The sequence below is a fragment of the Triticum urartu genome, chromosome 2 (assembly GCF_003073215.2).
Source record: "Triticum urartu cultivar G1812 chromosome 2, Tu2.1, whole genome shotgun sequence".
Taxonomy (NCBI): domain Eukaryota; kingdom Viridiplantae; phylum Streptophyta; class Magnoliopsida; order Poales; family Poaceae; genus Triticum; species Triticum urartu.
The window spans coordinates 122,900,967-122,921,625 of record NC_053023.1 but is presented as its reverse complement, the minus strand read 5'-3'; the positions used below and the strand labels follow the sequence as shown (position 1 = coordinate 122,921,625).

The 20,659-nt window shown below is 47.6% G+C and overlaps 2 protein-coding genes across 2 annotated transcripts; one reads left to right on the top strand and one right to left on the bottom strand.

The window, feature by feature from the left end:
- The first annotated feature begins 10,411 nt into the window (after positions 1 to 10,411).
- On the top strand, positions 10,412 to 15,641 carry LOC125536291 (alanine aminotransferase 2-like). The gene is made up of 15 exons (XM_048699483.1): positions 10,412 to 10,770; positions 11,075 to 11,125; positions 11,332 to 11,382; positions 11,482 to 11,547; positions 11,628 to 11,689; positions 12,911 to 12,989; positions 13,061 to 13,165; positions 13,318 to 13,428; positions 13,516 to 13,653; positions 13,877 to 13,951; positions 14,071 to 14,191; positions 14,275 to 14,429; positions 14,506 to 14,580; positions 14,751 to 14,954; positions 15,063 to 15,641. Exons 1-15 carry the CDS (start codon positions 10,561 to 10,563, stop codon positions 15,228 to 15,230), a joined length of 1,671 nt encoding a protein of 556 aa, XP_048555440.1. The 5' UTR covers positions 10,412 to 10,560; the 3' UTR covers positions 15,231 to 15,641.
- A 1,966-nt stretch (positions 15,642 to 17,607) lies between these two features.
- Positions 17,608 to 19,551, bottom strand: LOC125536290 (F-box only protein 13-like). The gene has a single exon (XM_048699482.1). It carries the CDS (start codon positions 19,157 to 19,159, stop codon positions 17,906 to 17,908), a length of 1,254 nt encoding a protein of 417 aa, XP_048555439.1. The 5' UTR covers positions 19,160 to 19,551; the 3' UTR covers positions 17,608 to 17,905.
- Between the last annotated feature and the right edge of the window lie 1,108 nt (positions 19,552 to 20,659).

Sequence of the window (20,659 nt, the reverse complement as noted above, 5' to 3'; positions counted from 1 at the left end):
CTCCTCCATGATCAGATCGTAGAAACTTTATTTTCTTGTTATGATGATTTTCCACTTCACTCTGAAATTCTTTGAACTTTTCAAATGTTTCAGACTTATGTTTCGTTAAGTAGATATACCCATATCTGCTCAAATCATCTGTGAAGGTGAGAAAATAACGATACTCGCCGCGAGCCTCAACATTCATTGGACCACATACATCAGTATGTGTGATTTCCAATAAATCTATTGCTCGCTCCATTATTCCAGAGAACGGCGTTTTAGTCATCTTGCCCATGAGGCATGGTTCGCAAGTACCAAGTTATTCCAGAAGTCCATCGGTATGGAGTTTCTTCATGCGCTTTACACCAATATGACCTAAACGGCAGTGCCACAAATAAGTTGCACTATCATTATTAACTCTGCATCTTTTTCCTTCAACATTATGAATATGTGTGTTACTACTATCGAGATTCAACACAAATAGACCACTCTTCAAGGGTGCAAGATCATAAAAGATATTACTCATATAAATAGAACAACCATTATTCTCAGATTTAAATGAATAATCTTCTCGCATCAAACAAGATCCAGATATAATGTTCATGCTTAACGCTGGCACCAAATAACAATTATTTAGCTCTAAAATTAATCCCAAAGGTAGATGTAGAGGTAGCGTGCCGACGGCGATCACGTCGACTTTGGAACCATTTCCCATGCGCATTGTCACCTCATCCTTAACCAATGTTCGCTCAATCTGTAGTCCCTGTTTCGAGTTGCAAATATTAGCAGCAGAACCAGTATCAAATACCCAGGTGCTACTGCGAGCTCTAGTAAGGTACACATCAATAACATGTATATCACATATACCTTTGTTCACCTTGCCATCCTTCTTATCCGCCAAATACTTGGGGCAGTTCCGCTTCCAGTGACCAGTCTGTTTGAAGTAGAAGCACTTAGTCTCAGGCTTAGGTCCAGACTTGGGTTTCTTCTCCTGAGCAGCAACTTGTTTGTCGTTCTTTTTGAAGTTCCCCTTCTTCTTCCCTTTACCCTTTTTCTTGAAATTGGTGGTCTTGTTGACCATCAACACTTGATGCTCCTTCTTGATTTCTACCTCCGCGGCTTTTAGCATTGCGAAGAGCTCGGGAATTGTCTTATCCATCCCTTGCATATTATAGTTCATCACGAAGCTCTTGTAGCTTGGTGGCAGTGATTGAAGAATTCTGTCAATGACACTATCATCCGGAAGATTAACTCCCAGTTGAATCAAGTGATTGCAATACCCAGACATTCTGAGTATATGTTCACTGACAGAAATATTATCCTCCATCTTGCAGCTGTAGAACTTATTGGAGACTTCATATCTCTCAATCCGGGCATTTGCTTGAAATATTAACTTCAACTCCTGGAACATCTCATATGCTCCATGACGTTCAAAACGTCGTTGAAGTCCCGATTCTAGGTCGTAAAGCATGGCACGCTGAACTATCGAGTAGTCATCAATGCGCGACTGCCAGGCATTCACAATGTGTGCAGTTGCCGGCGCAAGTTGTACACCTAGCGGTGCTTCCAGGACGTAATTCTTATGTGCAGCAATGAGGATAATCCTCAAGTTACGGACCCAGTCCGTGTAATTGCTACCATCATCTTTCAACTTTGCTTTCTCAAGGAACGCATTAAAATTTAACGGAACAACAGCACGGGCCATCTATCCACATCAATATAGACAAGCAAAATACTATCAGGTACTAAGTTCATGATAAATTTAAGTTCAATTAATCATATTACTTAAGAACTCTCACTTAGATAGATATCCCTCTAATCATCTAAGTGATCACGTGATCCAAATCAACTAAACCATAACCGATCATCACATGAAATGGAGTAGTTTTCAATGGTGAACATCACTATGTCGATCATATCTACTATATGATTCACGCTCGACCTTTCGGTCTCAGTGTTCCGAGGCCATATTTGTATATGCTAGGCTCGTCAAGTTTAACTCGAGTATTCTGCATGTGCAAAACTGGCTTGCACCCGTTGTATAAGAATGTTGAGCTTATCATACCCGATCATCATGTGGTGTCTCGGCAAGACGAACTTTTGCAACGGTGCATACTCAGGGAGAACACTTGTACCTTGAAATTTTCAGTGAGAGATCATCTTATAATGCTACCGTCAATCAAAGCATAATAAGATGCATAAAGGATAAACATCACATGCAATCAATATAAGTGATATGATATGGCCATTATCATCTTGTGCCTTTGATCTCCATCTCCAAAGCACCGTCATCATCACCATCGTCACCGGCGCAACACCTTGATCTCCATCGTAGCATCATTGTCGTTTCGCCAACTATTGCTTCTACGACTATCGCTACCGCTTAGTGATAAAGTAAAGCAATTACATGGCGATTGCATTTCATACAATAAAGCGACAACCATATGGCTCCTGCCAGTTGCCGATAACTCCGTTACAAAACATGATCATCTCATACAATAAAATATAGCATCATGCCTTGACCATATCATATCACAACATGCCCTGCAAAAACAAGTTAGACGTCCTCTACTTTGTTGTTCCAAGTTTTACGTGGCTGCTACGAGCGAGCAAGAACCGTTCTTACCTGCGCATCAAAACCACAACGATAGTTCGTCAAGTTAGTGTTGTTTTAACCTTCAACAAGGACCGGGTGTAGTCACACTCAGTTCAACTAAAGTTGGAGAAACTGACACCCGTCGGCCACCTGTGTGCAAAGCACGTCGGTAGAACCAGTCTCGCGTAAGCGTACGCGTAATGTCGGTCCGGGCCGCTTCATCCAACAATACCGCCGAACCAAAGTATGACATGCTGGTAAGCAGTACGACTTGTATCGCCCACAACTCACTTGTGTTCTACTCGTGCATATAACATCTACGCATAAACCTGGATCGGATGCCATTGTTGGGGAACGTAGTAATTTCAAAAAAAATCCTACGCACACGCAAGATCATGGTGATGCGTAGCAACGAGAGGGGAGAGTTTCGTCTACGTACCCTCGTAGACCGTAATCGGAAGCATTATGACAATGCGGTTGATGTAGTCATACGTCTTCACGATCGACTGATCCTCGGTACCGAACGTACGTCACCTCCGCGTTAAGCACACGTTCAGCTCGGTGACGTCCCGCGAACTCACGATCCAGTAGAGCTTCCGGGAAGAGCTTCCTCAACACGACAGTGTGGTGACGGTGTTGATGAAGCTACCGACGCAGGGCTTCGCCTAAGCACCGCTACGATTTGACCGAGGTGGATTATGGTGGAGGGGGGCACTGCACACGGCTAAGAGATCAATGATCTATTGTTGTGTCTCCAAGGGGTGCCCCCTCCCCGTATATAAAGGAGTGGAGGAGGGGGAGGGGGCCGGCCTCCTATGGCGCGCCCCATGAGGAGTCCTACTCCCACCGGGAGTAGGACTCCCCCCTTCCAAGTAGGAGTAGGAGAAGGGAAGGAAGGGAGAGAAAGGAGAGAAGGAAAGGGGGGTGCTCGGCTGCCCTGGCCGCCCCTCCTCTTCTCCCACTAGGGCCCATTAGGCCCAATATACTCCCCGGGGGTTCCGGTAACCCCCCGGTACTCCAGTATATGTCCAAAACCTCCCGAAACACTTCCGGTGTCCGAACATAGTCGTCCAAAATATCAATCTTTACATCTCGACCATTTCGAGACTCCTCGTCATGTCCGTGATCATATCCGGGACTCCGAACTACCTTCGGTACATCAAAACACAAAAACTCATAATACCGATCGTCACAGAACTTTTAGCGTGCGGACCCTATGGGTTCGAGAACTATGTAGACATGACCGAGACACGTCTCCGGTCAATAACCAATAGCGGAACCTGGATGCTCATATTGGTTCCTACATATTCTACGAAGATCTTTATCGGTCAAACCGCATAACAACATACGTTGTTCCCTTTGTCATCGGTATGTTACTTGCCTGAGATTCGATCATCGGTATCTCAATACCTAGTTCAATCTCATTACCGGCAAGTCTCTTTACTCATTCCGTAATGCATCATCCCATAACTAAATCATTAGTCACATTGCTTGCAAGGCTTATAGTGATGTGCATTACCGAGAGGTCCCAGAGATACCTCTCCGACATTCGGAGTGACAAATCCTATTCTCGATCTATGCCAACTCAATGAACACCATTGGAGACACATGTAGAGCACCTTTATAATCACCCAGTTACGTTGTGACGTTTGGTAGAACATAAAGTGTTCTTCCGGTAATCGGGAGTTGCATAATCTCATAGTCATAGGAACATGTATAAGTCATGAAGAAAGCAATAGCAGTAAACTAAACGATCAAGTGCTAAGCTAACAGAATGGGTCATGTCAATCACATCATTCTCCTAATTATGTGATCCCGTTAATCAAATGACAACTCATGTCTATGGCTAAGAAACTCAACCATCTTTAATCAACGAGCTAGTCAAGTAGAGGCATACTAGTGACACTATGTTTGTCTATGTATTCGCACATGTATTATGTTTCCGGTTAATACAATTCTAGCATGAATAATAAACATTTATCATGATATGAGGAAATAAATAATAACTTTATTATTGCCTCTAGGGCATATTTCCTTCAATTGCAAGTGATAATCTGAAGCAGAGACATCTTCTAATGCCAACAAGAAATGACAATGCTAGAAAAGCAAGTTGTTTGCAAATCTAATTGGATGAATAAACCGGAAGTACAAATGTACTTAAAATAAAGAAGTTTTGATCAAGTTCATTAATAAATAACATGCACCAAACCACTTGTTAGAATAAGGATGCTAGAGAGATTACTTGAAATCCATACAAACGAGCAATTAGAATTATGTGGTGCGGAAGAATGACTTTGGGCTATCAAAAATGAAGAACAATGATTGTGTCCATCTATACACGATTTTCCTCTGCTCAAGAAAGCAAGTAAGAATCAAACAACACAATATATAGCAATTTGATTGCACGCATGTTCAAACTGGACGGATACGTGCACATTAGCAAACACCACCAAGTTGTGTCCAGACCATTTGTAATCAAAAGATGAGATGTGCAGGGAAGGGGGTGGAGCTCACCAGACCAAGCCAGGGGGTAGGAGGGAGTAGGCAGCCGCAGCAGCCATGAGGGAGGGCTTGTCCTCGTCCACCTGAAGCAGTAGGAGCAGCAGTTGGTCCAGATCCGAGCAACCTGCACAGAAAACAAAGAAAAGGGAAGGAATCACAAGGAGGGGCATGAAGAAACCAACAAGACAAGGGAAGGAGGCGCGCGCACCATGGTCGGAGGTCGCCGGAGATGGCCTGCAGCTGGCGCGCGTCCTTTCCTTGGAGGTTGAGGCGTCGGACCTCCACAGGTAGCTAGGGTTTTGGGCGTCTCAGTCCATGGCTGCAGCCGGGTTGGACCTCCATGGACGACCTCGAGGGACGGCGGCCCACCGGTGCGGCTGCGGATCTGGGCGTTGCCTCCCCTTGCCGTCGGATCCCTTCCATTCCCTTCCCTCCCTTGGGAGAGGGAGAGAAGGTGAGGGGGAGGAGGAGGCCGTTGGTGCTGTCTCCATGGCCGTGCAGGGCTCCTCCCACCTGCCTGCTAGGTCATCGTGGCATCGGGTGGGCTGGAGAGACGGGTTGACGAAGAGGGCTGGGTAGAGGGAGGTCGTCAGCGTGGATGGGGGAGAGGAGGCCGCCGACGAGGCATGTGGCCGGGGAAGATGGGATCGGCGGCGGCGGCGTTCACACCCTTGGAAACAGATCGAGTGAGGAGTCGAGGGGGCCTCGTTCCTCTGATTTCGTTTCGTGCGACGAGGCTCAGTTCCTGGTTTTTTTGCGACGTGCGAGAGGAAGCGGTGTGGTGAGAAGGGAGACGGAAAAGAACCAACGAAAATTAACTGCCGTGCGAGAGAACTATGGTTGTGGTTGATTTTTTTGGAACAGTGAGGTGGGAGGGAGGACGAAAAAACCCATGATAGGTGGGACGAAAATTAACCGACGGAGACTACCAACCGAGACATTAGGAGTAGAGACTAGGAGTCCTAGTAGGACTCCCCTCTTGGGCGCACCCTAGGGGCCGGACGGCCCTCCCCTCCTCCCTCCTTTATATACGTGGGGAGGGGGCACCCTAGAACACACAAGTTGATCTTTTAGCCGTGTGTGGTGCTCCCCTCCACAGCTACACACCTTGGTCATATCGTTGTAGTGCTTAGGCGAAGCCCTGCGTCGGTAACTACATCATCACCGTCACCACACCACCGTGCTGACGGAACTCTCCCTCGGCCTCAACTAGATCAAGAGATCGAGGGACATCATCGAGCTGAACGTGTGCTGATCGCGGAGGTGACGTGCGTTCGGTACTTGGATCGGTTGGATCGCGAAGACGTTCGACTACATCAACCGCGTTATTAAACGCTTCCGCTTTCGGTCTACGAGGGTACGTAGACACACTCTCCCCTCTCATTGCTATGCATCTACTAGATAGATCTTGCGTGATCGTAGGCAAAAAAATTGAAATACTGCGTTCCCCAACAGTTACATCAATACAGACTCATTGTAGGTAGTACATTGATAAAATCTTCATCAATGCTCCAAATGATTTCCGTTTTCAACTAAATGATTAATTGTGGCACGGTAAGTCGGAATTGGTCCAAGGAAGTTATTGTGGTAAATTATATAACAGAAGGCTGAATATGTTGTTGGTTTAGAAGCAACAATAGAGGGTGATGAATCAAAGGTTCATTTATGAACTTGGTATTTCTAGATGATTGTGCAAATAAAACACTATTCTCGATAGGTTCTGTAGCTCAATCTAAGGAATCAAAGGTTCTACCGGTGATTCGATATATACAAAGGTCGTTTCACATAAATTATGAATTCTTGTGAAAGCATGATAGGTGCATGGATATGCAAATAACACACACAAATCTGAAGTTGTCAAGATCTGATAGGACGAAGGCTATACCACAAGCAAAGCATGAACAAACACCAGATTGCCACTGGTGTAAAAGAAAATATGCTAACTAGATTATTGACTCTAGTGCAAGTTGGAGACTATCGAAAATATGCCCTAGAGGCAATAATATTGTATTACTATATTTCCATGCTCATAATTAAGAGTTTATATTTCATGCTATAACCACTATGATCCTAGAATATGCGATTCAGTTGAAAACTCGTATGCACGTGTGAAATGATAAACGGACAAAACAAAGGTTCCAAGTCTCGCCCCTAAGACTAGCTCAAGTGTTGTTGGTGATCATGTTTTCCGGATCTTAGGATATCGTTAAGTGTAAGGATATCCTCAAACAACATTGAGATTATGATGTTGGAAGAACGATCACATTGAATCGACCCAAACTTGTTTGTTATGAATTGAGATAATATCGTCTGTAATCAATTGTAATAACACGAAGTGTTAACATGTGATTTTGCTCTTTAGACCATGAAAGTATCGTAGTCACTTCTTACCGTATGGTGGACTTTGGGGTTGCTCAAACATCACCTATAACACGGTGATCATAACGACAACTTATAGGTTCGTCGGAAAGTTTGACAAGGGACTAGATAGCTCGAGAGTGGGATTTGCTCCTCCGACAATGGATAGATATTCTTAGAGCACTCTCGGTGTGACGACATCCATCATTGTCTGGCTAGACACAGGTGACTACGTCAAGGGGATGCAGGAACACGACAACGAGAAAGAAGAACAAAACCCGTAACGACGATTTCGGTATAGTGAGCATGTGATGACTCAGGAGGATACCGATGCATCTTAGGTTTTGTAAAGTATCGCGAAGCAAAGGGAACATCGCATGAAACCAAAGGTTTACTCGAATATCATTCGTGTGCTCATAGGGATTGATATGGACGTCCACGGTTCCGCTATCGGTCATTGAATGAACGCTTTCGTTCATGTCTATGAGTTACCAAACCTATGGGATCACAAGTTTAAGGCAATCACAATTTGCTGAGTGTTAGTAGGACAGGAGTGATGATAATAAATTTTTGGAATTATTTCATTAATATTCGAAATAGTTTTGAGAAGATCCGGAAGTGTTTCAGGGTCACTGGAAGGGTTTCGGAGAGTACGTATCGGGTAATCCCGGGTATTACTGATAATTAATATATAGGTGTAAAATGTTTCTAGTGATGTTAAATTATATATATTAGGGTCTAGTAATTATTTGAAGGCTTTTATACTAATTTAAATGTCAACGGACCTTTAAAGGCCAAGAGGTGGAAGGCAACTTGGGCCATAAGGGCCCAAGTGGAGATGCCCCCCCCCCCCTTCCTTGTGGGCGCCCGAATCCTACTAGGTCAGGAGTCCAACTCCTCCCCCCTTTGTCTACGCCCCAAGGAGGTTTTCCCTCCTTGGTAACGACACTCCTCTTCCCCTCCAACCTATATATACTTGAGGTATTGGTCACAATTGTGCACACAAGTTTTGGAGCCTTCTATAGTTCATCTAGCCCTAGTTCTAGTTGGTCATAATTGACTGATTAGGGCTTGATCTAGTTCCTCTAATCCTCATAATTAGAAGCCCAATGTGGTTCTAATTCTTCGGCGACGACTAGCTCTGGACGGCAAAGCGCTGCCGGATTGTGAAGGTTGCACGCTTGCAACCAAGTAGAGAGGCCGTGCGCTTTCGGTCTTCGGTTCGAGGGACTGTTCGAGGGACTCCAAATACGATCTACACCGACACATTCTTCATCTGCTGCAACTTGGTGACGGCAACGATCTTGATCCCAACCCGTTATACATCTTCATATTAATCTTGGGTGTGCGTAAGCGTGAAACTTTTTGTTTTCTTCTACATCTCCCAACAGTTTTCTCTAAATGTTTGGATGTGATTAGAACTCTGCAATACAATAATAAACTCACCAACTATGGCTTGATTCCGAAGGAGAATTATAGGGGGAAGGCAATTTGTCATGTTTGACCATGAGCGGAGAGAGTACAATAGGGATGCACATGCCCTACTAAAATCCTCATCCTCCTCAACGAGGGGAGACATGTTTGATTATCGGGGCAATTAAATTTTTTGACTTTCCCAGTCTGATTTAGAGCACAAAAATGTATCTCTATGTCTGTTTTCAAAGCACAAAGAGTTCTTGACGAGATTCACTCGCCTGGAATAGAGGATAATCCTTTTTTGTGAGGAAACTTTCTATCTATTCATGCCATGATAATACAAAGAACATAGAAATAATAAAAATTACATCGATGTCCGTAAACCACCTAGCGACAACTACAAGCATTGGAGCGAGCCGAAGGCGCAACACCATCATCACCTCTCCTTCACCGGAGTCGGGCCAAACTTGTTATAGTAAACAGTCATGAAGTCGTTCTGCTAAGGCCTTACAAGACCAGCGCACCAGAACAGCAACCATCGCCGATGAAGAGAAATATAGATCGAAAGGATCCAATCTGTAGACACACCTATGAAGACGAACGAAAATTGGGTCCAAGCAGATCCACCAAAGACCAGCCTCAAGCGAATCCTGTGAGATCCGCCGTAGACACTCATCCACATGCCCTCCAACGACGCTAGACGGCGGGGTGAAATTTATTCCATCTTCAGGGAGCTGCCACCGCCTCGTCTTTCTGAACGAGACACAAACTCCAAACAACACAAAAACACCTAAAAACGGAGCAAAATCTCTCCCGCCGGCAAGGGCCATGCTCACCACGCCTCCATGCCCCTAGGGCCACTGGAGATGAGGTAGACCGGCGGCAGTGCTAGCGCGAGGCAGGGAAACCCTACTTTTTTTCTTCTTGAGGAGAAGGCTGTTGCTTGAGTAATGTATCGCTTCAGATTAGGGGGGGTCTGCTAAAGAAACATTATAGAATAGCACACTTTAATAAGAGATACAAGTATTATTGAGCAATAAAAAAAATCTCGTTCTTTCTCTCTTTTAAAAAAAGAAATGACACATGTAACAACCTTGAAGAACTCTGTGGTTGAATGGTTAGAAGGACTGTGGTATCCCAGTCCAGTAGGGTTCAAATCCTGGTGCTCGCATTTATTCCTGGATTTATTTTAGAATTTCCGGCGATGCACATTCAGTGGGAGGAGACGTTCCTGTCGACGACGAGGCGTCCACGGTGACTTCATAAATCTCAAGACGATATGTCGGCTCAGTCTTTCGAAGGTGCTCATAGGGATCGGGTGTGCGTGCTTGCGTTCGTGGGGGTGAGTGTATGTGCGTGTACATGAGCACTTGTGTGTGTACTAATGTTAAAAAAAACCTGAAGAATGTAACTCCAAAATCCATTTGAAATCGTTTTAAATCAAACAGACCCTAAAAGGTTCGGAAATAACCAGAAAAACAAATTTAAACACTTTATTTCTTTCCGGGCAAGCAAAATTTTCATTTGAGGAATTATATCGGCGTAGTCTCATTTCTTTCTTGGAGGGGACGCAAAACAAAACTGACCCCCCAAAAAAGGGTCGCGCTGTGCTCTGACCACCTCCGCATCTCCCTCTGCAATAGCCGTCGCGATCTCTGCGTCGCCCGAAGCATCACCGCCGCCGCGTCCAGTCGCTCCTCCCCACCATGCGCCGCTTCCTCACCGACAGGGCGCGCCGCGCGGTGGCCGCTTCCCTGCGCGGCGCCACCAGAGCAGCCTCGCCGTCTCCGGCTCCGGCTCCGGCCGCGGCGCTGTCTCGACCTTCCCCTTCGGCGATGGCTGCCTACATGGCGAGGGCCATGTCCACTTCGGCCGCCGGTACGCCGCCAGTGTCACTCGACACCATCAACCCCAAGGTGCGACCTTAAACTTTTTACCTACCCCTTTTATGCTTGCTCGGTTCGTGGTCAAACGAGCAATCAGACCCTAGGATAGGAGTTACAAATTTCCGACATTTGCTAGGGGATGCTAAAGTCAGTCATTCGATGTTGATACGCGTGCAAGTGGAGCTCGAATCTGTGTGTGTACTGTATGATTGGGCATAAATAACATGTGTACTTCTCAGCAGCGATGGGATTCTAATAGCACAAATTTAAGCTTTAACGTTCATACTGGCACATGGCATTATATTTTTTGATGTGATTTGGTCTGTTCATTTAGGTCTTGGAGTTCAAATATGCTGTTCGTGGAGAGATTGTTACACATGCTCAGGTATGTTGAATGTTCTCCTCAGATTTAGCAGTTTTTTGTTGTTGTCCCAAGTATATTTACAGATGTCAAATACAGAGTACTAATTAGTCTTACTGCCATACTCAACTGCAGAATTTATACTTATTTGTGCTACTTCATTCCTATGTTTAATTCTAGTATGATTGTTTAGAAACCTGAATCATGGTCTTTGTATTTTTGTCCTGCAGAACTTAGAACAAGAGTTACACAAAAATCCAGAATCGCTTCCTTTTGATGAGGTTTTATTGTTATTCCATCAACTCGACGCTTGTTGGAAGGTTTTTCCACTACACTTACTTTATCGATGGATTTACCTTCGTTTATCTAATTTGATGCAGATACTCTATTGTAACATTGGAAATCCTCATTCCCTTGGTCAACAACCTGTTACATTTTTCAGAGAAGTGAGTTTGTCCGCCTTGGATTATAGTTGTGTGATGAATGCTTGTTCCACTGTTGCTTATTTGCTCATTGCCTTTGTCAGGTCCTCTCTTTATGTGATCATCCAGCTCTCTTGGACAAAAGTGAAACTCATGCTCTATACAGGTATGGAAAGTTGGAAACCACTCTATACTTGGATGAGTATTAAGCTGACAAAGTTATTGTATCGGCCTTTTCGAACAATAGGCTGTCTCAACACTAATGACTGATGATTTTGCGCTGCGGTAAGCCTAGCAACATGGCTTAGATTTTGTATCGGTCATTTTAAACAGGTTGCAACTTAGCAGTGCATACACCGGATGACCCTAAGTGCAAGAAGTACAGTAGCTGCTTTGCATACCCCCCTTATGTAGTTATGTAGCCTGCCTTTGCTTGAGGAAAAGTTCTTTTTATTTTCTTCACTCTCTTATTGTAGACTTTTGTCCTAGACACTTATTTTCTAGTGCATACACTGAATGACTGAAGGAAGATGAAGGGGACTAAATTTCTAGAGTGAGGCACTAGGCTAAGGCAGATATGGAAATCCATAGGCCAGGGTTTTAGCTCCTTTTTGACAAAAAAAAATGAAAATCCATGTGATCTGTTCAGCTTATAGAAACCAGAACAGTCTGTGATTCACAATCAATAACTAAATCACATCCTCAGACTGGAGGATACTTTCCTAATTATGCATTGCTATGGCACTGAGCTGAAATTTCCCAGAAAGGAATTGCCACAATATTCTGAGTTTAGTTGCATGCTAATAGCGAATATTCGGGGTTTGCCCCACTCCCCAGCATGCATGCACTGTGATCAATAGCCGGAGTCCATGCCGCACGTGCTGGTAGATCGCTCCTTGTCACGAGGTGCTTTTGTGGGTGCGATCCTCCATTGGTGACAAATTCTAGCACCGGTGGAAGGGCATGGCCTCTTTTATCATCCTCACAGTCTGGCTTCTCTGGAAACATTGAAATGACTGCACTGTCAACAGCGCAATGCCAAGCGTCAGCCAGCTGCTTCGTGCAATTGAAGATGAGGCTCAGGCTGGTGCAGAGCTGGCGCCCTAGGGTTGTACACGATCATCCCAGGAGAATAGTGGCATGTGTATTTGGGTGTCGGGCTTCTACCTCCCTTAGAGGCCTGTTTTGTAGAACTATTTCTCCCTCTATTTTAATGAAATGATACCAAAATCTTTTAACATATTCACGAAAAAAATAGTGAATTCAATTTTCATCTTTTAACTGATTTGTTTCACCATATTGTGGATCACTTTGGTGATAGCTAGTAGCCTAACTACTCATATTCCTTGCTGCATTTTGGGATGTTGATATACATGTTTTCATACAGTTCAGATGCTATAGAGAGAGCATGGCAAATTCTAGAGAAGATCCCAGGAAGAGCGACAGGAGCATATAGCCACAGTCAGGTATCTACATACTATTGGTAGAATGTTGTTATGGTTCCAATCTTGATCATTCACCCAGCTGTCTATTTCAGGGTGTGAAAGGTTTGCGTGATGAAATTGCTGCTGGTATTGCTGCCCGTGATGGTTTCCATGCTAGTGGAGATAACATCTTCCTTACAGATGGGGCAAGCCCAGCAGTATGTATATTGTATACTGGATTAATATGAACAGTGGTGAATCATTTACTAGCAATAAGGACATTGATTCTTCCAGTTAGAAGTCAATGCCTGACTGTACACATTGTTTTAGCTTGTCATCACTAATCCAGTCTAGTTTCTTTTTCACCTAGGTCCACATGATGATGCAGCTACTGATAAGGTCTGAGAAGGATGGCATTCTCTGCCCTCTTCCACAATACCCGCTGTATTCTGCATCAATTGCCCTTCATGGTGGTTCTTTTGTATGTTCTACAACAGTGCTTCTGATGCTTTGAAGTGTTGGATCTTCACGTTTGATGATTTAATTTCTGGAATAATTTTGGCTTCAGGTTCCTTATTTCCTTGATGAAGAGACAGGGTGGGGGCTAGAGGTTGACGAGCTTAAAAAACAAGTAGATGAGGCTCGATCTAAGGGTATCACTGTCAGAGCGCTCGTGGTCATAAATCCGGGAAACCCAACTGGACAGGTTATTATTGATGAAACTTTTATCTGCAAAAAAGCCTAAAAGACATTCCCAGTGATATACTCGGGAAATTTGTGTGTCAGTAAGCTATTATTGCTGTGGTACATACTTACATAGATAGACCATGACAGACAGATAACTTACGGACATATACTGTTTTAAGTCTTCTTTTTCATGAAATTTGATCTCGGTGGAGTGGTTATTTGACACCTTTTACTTTCACAAGGTTCTTGCGGAGGAAAACCAAAAGAAAATTGTTGAATTCTGCAAGAACGAAGGACTTGTTCTTCTTGCAGATGAGGTGAGTCCAGAATCTGTATTCAAAGGTTTGCCTGTGTAAATATGCACAAGCTACTATAAATGCCATATAAATTTGATGGGTATTCTAAGTGTACTTGTTCATTTATTCATTTACCCTAGGTTTACCAAGAAAACATATATGTTGAGGATAAGCAGTTCCACTCTTTCAAAAAGATTGCACGGTCAATGGGATACACCGATGATGATCTTCCTTTGGTATCGTTCCAGTCAGTTTCGAAAGGTAATTGAATCCTTCTATTGTCTGCGGTCCTTTTCTTTGTGCATCTCTTGGCACATGGTAAGGCTTTTTCTGTGTCCTGCTAGGTTACTATGGAGAATGTGGTAAACGAGGAGGCTACATGGAAGTAACTGGATTTAATGCCGATGTAAGAGAACAGATTTACAAGGTGGCATCAGTGAATCTTTGTTCCAATATCTCTGGCCAAATTCTCTCTAGCCTCATAATGAACCCACCCAAGGTCAGTATATCATGTATGGAGCAGTTGCAAAGTGGAATAGTTATGGCACCTATACAAATGATTACTCATTTTACAGGTAGGGGATGAATCCTATGAATCCTTCATGGTAGAGAGAGATGGTATTATTTCATCGCTAGCTCGGCGTGCAAAGGTTTGTTCCGCCCTTTTTTTAGTGCTCCCACCTATTTTGATTTGTAAGATTGGTCAATGCTCCAGTTGAACTGCAACCTAAAGCATAACTTCCCTTTCCCATCTTTTATGCTTTATCACCTGAAGATGTTTAAGGACCTTATCCTTGTTGACTTTCTTCACCTTACATAGGCCTTGGAAGAAGCATTCAACAGTTTAGAAGGCATCACCTGCAACAAAGCTGAGGGTGCAATGTATTTGTTCCCTCGCCTTCATTTACCCCAGAAGGCGATTGGTGCTGCCCAAGCAGCTGGTGCTGCCCCAGATGCATACTATGCTCTCCGCCTTCTTCAAGCGACTGGAATTGTCGTTGTTCCTGGATCTGGATTTGGTCAGGTTGGTAGTCTCAAAGCCTCACTAAAAGCTGTTTGGTTCATTTTTGTGGTTCAGAGCGTTAACTGACTTTTCACTAACATTTTCTGTTGCATCTTTAATTTTGTATAGGCTCCTGGAACATATCACTTCAGATGCACGATCTTGCCTCAGGAGGACAAAATCCCTGCAATCATATCCAGATTCAAGGAATTCCATGAGAAATTCATGGACGAATTCCGTGATGTTAGCCGTGATGAAGCGCCCACCGGCACTACGATTGAAAGCGGAGGAGATTAAACGGGCAATTCAAACTCTGGATACAATTAAACTTTCTGTCAAAATAAGGTCATGCAGTTGTGCCACCCCCGTTCAATGGATGAATCAACCTAACTTGTGCGGGCTTGTTTTACATGTAGCCCTTGAAGTAGACCTTACAAAATCTCGAGAATTGTATATTTGCAAAACCATGCGCTGTTTGCCTTGTTCTTAGGGCCTGGGGGATGCAAGATTGTAGTAAACCTTGATATCAACTGAGATGTCGCATCGGCAGCGCATCCCTATCTTTGAGTAATGTTATGGGGGGGAATCTCACTGTCCAGGTGTTCAGTTCTGTGACCGGAGGTTTGAGTTTCTTCTGCTTCTGGACCATGCTACCTGTAAAAGACATATTATAAAATCAGAACGGAACGGATAGTAGATGTTTGATGAGCGGGCCTGTCAGTTTACATAAGACGATCTCCAGCAGCCCAATAGGGGCCATTGTTATGAAAGGAACGCATCAACGGGCACACTTTAAAACCTTTTTGGTTATTTTTGTCAAACTGCACGCTTTAAAACCTGCAAATGCACGTTTAACTGCGTAAAAGGAGCAATGAGCGCAGTGTTAAAAGAGCAATGATACTGTATTTTTCTAGGGACCGAGACACGGTAGATGCGTAGAAATGTTTCCATGTGACTCGAGTGGCCGCCCACTTGCATATGGTCCACCCACAGTAGCATACATTACTCCGATGGGCCCGAAAGTGTCTCGCTCGGTCCACCGTCCTGGACCAGCAGCCTGTCCTGCTCCAAACGCTCCATGAAGCAGCATTGTGTTGTTACTACCGGTAGATTCAGGCCGAGACTGTCTGACTGTCAAATGTTACTAGTGCTAGCTTAGCTTAGAGAGAGGCCACAAGTCAGCGGCGAAGCTGGTTTAGCCGGGGATGATTGCGGCTCCGCACGCCCAGCCCAAGGCCAAGCAGAAGAAAAACAGAAGAGGAAAAGGGCGGAAAAACGCGGTGGCGCGTGTCCCTGGATCGGTGGCCGCGGGATGTAAGCGCAATGATACGGTGTGGCGGATGATGGATGGTAAACCCAGGCCGTCGCCTTGTCAACCGTTCCATCATTTTCCTTTGCGTGGCCTCATGATTCCCGGTCCCCTGCGCCCCACACCGCCAAAGTCCACCCCACCACGCCACGCCACGCCCCGCTCGATCCAGTACTTATTTTTATTTTTTTGAGGGGACGCCCGGTCCAGAGCCGGGTGAAAATCATACGTCTACGCTGCATGCCGGCCCATGGACCGCGACGCGGTTCGGCGGCAGTGGTAACTCACGCCCCGCGCGAGCCCAAGATCGAGATCCCGATGGCGCAGGAGGGGCCCCCTCGCCGCACGGGAGGAGGGGTTACTGCGGTGAACAGACGCTCACTGTCACTGGTGTTTTTTTTTTGAGATGCTGTCACTGGTGTTGGTTAGAGGCGGCAAAGAAAAAAAAATGCTGCTTAGCTACTAAAGCTGCGTAAGCACGCTTTGGCGGAGCTTTGTTTGCACTTGCGGCTAAAGCGCAGCCACGGCCCAAAGCAAGCAAAGCCGTGGAGGAACAAAAGCGAGCCAACGCGCACGTACGTACGCTAGGCGCGCACGCAGCGACAGCCTAGCGGGCGAGCGACGCATGCAGCAGCGGCGCAATTCCGCGCCCAGATCTCGCCTCGTCCCGTCTTTCTTTTTCGCCCAACTGAACGAATCCAAGCAGAGGGCGGCGCCGGGAGCAGGGGGCAGGCGGTATCCCCGTGGGGATTCGGCTGCCGGCGACTTTAGCCAGCGGGCGGGCCGGCCGGCCGTCGTGTCTCGCGGCGAGGCTCTGACGCCGAGCTAGAGCGAGCGACACCGTGTCAGTGACGGCCGGCCGCACTGCCCCCTTCGGGAGCAAAGCCTCTCGCGCGCTCGCTTTCGCTGTTGCATGGACGGACGGGTTGGGTGGGTGGGCGCGCACTTGCGCTGCGCCAAAGACAAAGGATCACTGCCCTGCCGCTCTTCTCTTCTATAGTGCTCCTCTCCGTTTCCTCCCTCCCTTTTACTTTTTCTCTCCTCCTCCGACTCAACTCGTTTAGTTTCTTGGACAAGATAGTAATGGAGACTTGCAATGGCACACGATCGTTCTGGGCTTGCTGCATCTCGATGCCATTTGCTTCATCTTCATGTGTTGTTAGTTTAAGAAGAGATGCTAGACCCCTTTCATTTCAAAAAAAAAAGAAGAGATGCTAGATATTGGTTGCCCCCGTCGGTAGATCAGCCGGGTACAGTGCTTCTCTAGTTCATGTACATTCAGCAGGAGTGCACAGTAATTCTTTTGAAATCCTTGGGGTCTGAAGATAAAAAATAATACTACAATAAAAGGTCTACTATGACGCATAGCATAGAATGGTCAATTGCTTGTTAAGGAAAGAAGAGAAGAGCAGTCAGTCGCCACTCGCCACTGAGCTCTGCCGCCGGCACGGGAATCGAGAAAAACTACGGAAGCCGGTGGCAGCTACAGAATTGGCGACACATGTGCACGTCCCAGGAGACAGACAGACGGCTGATTTGATCTCCATGAAAACATCTCCCGAATTACTACTGCAACAAATCATCGTACTACTACTACGACCACTACCACGTACGCTACACTACGCTACACACATCAATCGGAAGCAACGGCGAGGGGATCCGGTCAGACGGCGGCCTCCATTCTCGGCTCGAAGGAGAAGGCGGCCACGAAGTCCATGGCCTCGCCGTCGCCGCCGGCGCACCGCGGCAGCTCCTCCCACGCGTTGTTCCCCACGTCGCACATGAAGCACCCGTTGGCGCCCGCGTCGCCGGAGCTCACGCACACCATCACGCGCCCGCCGTGCCCCACGCAGTTCACGTCCGCCTTCTTGCCGTACAGGGCGTGCGACATGGCCGGGGGCATCGCGGCCACATGCCGCCACGCGCCGTCCGAGAACTCCCAGAGGCGCAGGCTCGCCGTGTCCAGGTACTCCGAGAGGACCACCACGTAGGCCCGGCCGCCGCACGCCACCACGTCGATCGAGTACTCGAAGTGCACCGGCAGGATCCGCGGGAGCTCGGCGAACACGCGGCGCGCCAGGTCGCACGCCACCACCGCGCCCGAGTGGCTCAGGAAGTAGGCCACGGCCTCGCCGCCGTCGCTGCGGCACGTCACGGCCGACGAGTACTGCCTCGACGCGCTGCGCTGCGTGCTCGACACCATCACGTCGCCGGACTTGCTCAGGTAATAGACCGCGCCGTCGCCGTCGCCGTCCATGTCCTCGTCAATGTCGTCGTCGTCGTGCGGCGCTCGCGTGTCCGCGGGCGAGGCCTCTGTCTTGCGCGACAGAGGCACGGCGTCCTCCCACGCGTTCTTGGAGGAGTCGAACACCGCCATGGACAGGTGCGGAAGCTCGCCCAGGATGAGGACCACGCGGTAGGGTGATCCGTACATGGCCACGGCGTAGAGCGCGTCTGTTGCGGCCGGAGGCGGCGGCGGGAGCGCCCGGGAGACGCCGCTGAGCGGGTTGGCCACGGTGAGCGCGCCGGTTTCAGGCGCGCGGTAGAGCACGAGCCCGCCCGCCGCGGCCACCGGCACGGGGCCAGGGGCGGCACGGCACTGCGCCCAGGTCTTCTCGGCGGCGTCGAACGCGACGGCGGGGCAGGGAGGGCGCGGCTCCTCCTCCTCCTGTTGGTCGGACAGCATGAGGAACCAGGGGTCCCGGGCGGGGACGCGCGCGCAGGCGGCGAGGAAGGCAGGCGACCCCGCGGCCTCGCGCCAGCGCCGGCACACGCCGCGGAGGCGGAAGAAGCTGGCGGGCGGGAGGCGCGCGAGGACGCGCTCGAGCATGTCCTCGTGGAGCTGCCCAAGCTCAGGCGCAGACAGCTCCTCGCACTTGCGCTTCCTACCGCCGCTCGAAGCCACCGCCGCCGCCATGTCCGCCAGCTCCAAGATCTTGGACCGAACAGAGGAGAAAATACAGAAGAAGCGGGTGGAAGAAGCTGGCGCTGGCGGTGCGAGTGAGGTCGCCGGCTTTATATCTGGCGCCCGAGTGAGTGGAGGCGCAGAGGCAGAGGGGTGGTGGTGGTGGTGGTGGGGAGGAAGGTTCGTGCGGAGGAGACGGTGGTGGTGGAGGTGGAAGAGGAGGCTCTTTTTGTTCGCGTTGACATGCAAAGCGAAAGAGAAAGATGCACTTTGGGAAGGTGAAGTGAGGTGTGGGGAGGAGGGAGAAGGGAGGAGCTGGGTGCGCGTGTGGGCGTGGGCGCCGGTCGTGGTGGTGGTGGGGTGAGCGTGGCGCGTGCGCTGCCTGTGCTCTGCTCCTGCCGTCGTAGTCGTCGGCATATATAGCCGAGCGGCTGAGGGCCGAGGGGAGGCCAGCGGTGCGGCGCCGCTGTGAGATGGGAAATGACAGCGAGGAGAGCCTGCCGAGTAGTGGTTTTTTTTTTTTTCTGACTTGGACTGCAATAGTAGTAGTTAGAGCATCTACAACCGTGGCAAATCGGAATTGCCTTGCATACGATCTTTTTTCATCCGATTCTGTATGACTAGACACCTGCTTGATTCAATCTGATGTGGCCCACAAACCTAGATCAGTCTTATCGTACACAACTTTGGATGAATTTCATCGTACATGTAGCAACACTCGTGGTAAATCTGGAACCTCAAACGTCTGCAGGGCACTGACCGAACACACTCATATTTGCCACTTTGCATCCGCATACCTCATATCCGGCACCTTATATCCATGTTGATCTACTATACATGATCAAACGACGGACAACAAAGATCGGCTACAAAGAAACACAAGATCGACTGCAAACAGACATTGACAAATTTCTCCCGAGTCTTCTCTGCCGCTGCCTCCTTCACCTCGCGCTCCGACTGCTCAGTAGCAAGTCGGAGCGCCTTGGCGTTATTCCGTCGGAGGCAGCAAGTGTCTGTCTTCGTCGTCGTGAGGGGCCGACGGTAGACCCATGCGAGGAGACGCGTCTCCTCGTCAGGGTTCGTCTCTGGCCCACGGTGACGGCGCGCGGACTGCTCCACCCCGTCCCTCTCCCGTGCACGTTGCCTCTCGCGGCGCGCGGTGCACGCTGCTAACCCACAAGTGTAGGGGGATCAGTCGTAGCCTATTTCGATAAGTAAGAGTGACGAATCCATTAAGAAGTTAAACGCAGAACAAATATTTCCTTAAATTATTTTACTTGGACACCCAAATGTTGGCTTGTTGAGAAGTTAAAGTAAGAGTGTCGAAAAGCCATAAGTATGTTGGCTTGTTGTGTCTATGAATATTGTATGGGGATTTTATTTATAAATCGGGCTTATGGCTTTTCTCTAAAAAAAACAAGGGCACCGGATGCACCAAGCGATTATGGGCAATTGGATGCACAATGGGTGGATAGCATAAAACTATCATTTTGGGGTTAGGGTTTCAAAAAT

What these genes read in the sequence shown, in the direction of transcription:
- LOC125536291 (XM_048699483.1), top strand. Translation starts at nt 10,561, where the DNA reads ATGCGCCGCTTCCTCACCGACAGGGCGCGCCGCGCGGTGGCCGCTTCC. An exon ending in GTTCCAGTCAGTTTCGAAAG is followed by an intron (nt 14,192 to 14,274) that starts GTAATTGAATCC and finishes GTGTCCTGCTAG; the next exon opens with GTTACTATGGAGAATGTGGT. An exon ending in CTGGATCTGGATTTGGTCAG is followed by an intron (nt 14,955 to 15,062) that starts GTTGGTAGTCTC and finishes AATTTTGTATAG; the next exon opens with GCTCCTGGAACATATCACTT.
- LOC125536290 (XM_048699482.1), bottom strand. Translation starts at nt 19,159, where the DNA reads ATGGCGGCGGCGGTGGCTTCGAGCGGCGGTAGGAAGCGCAAGTGCGAG.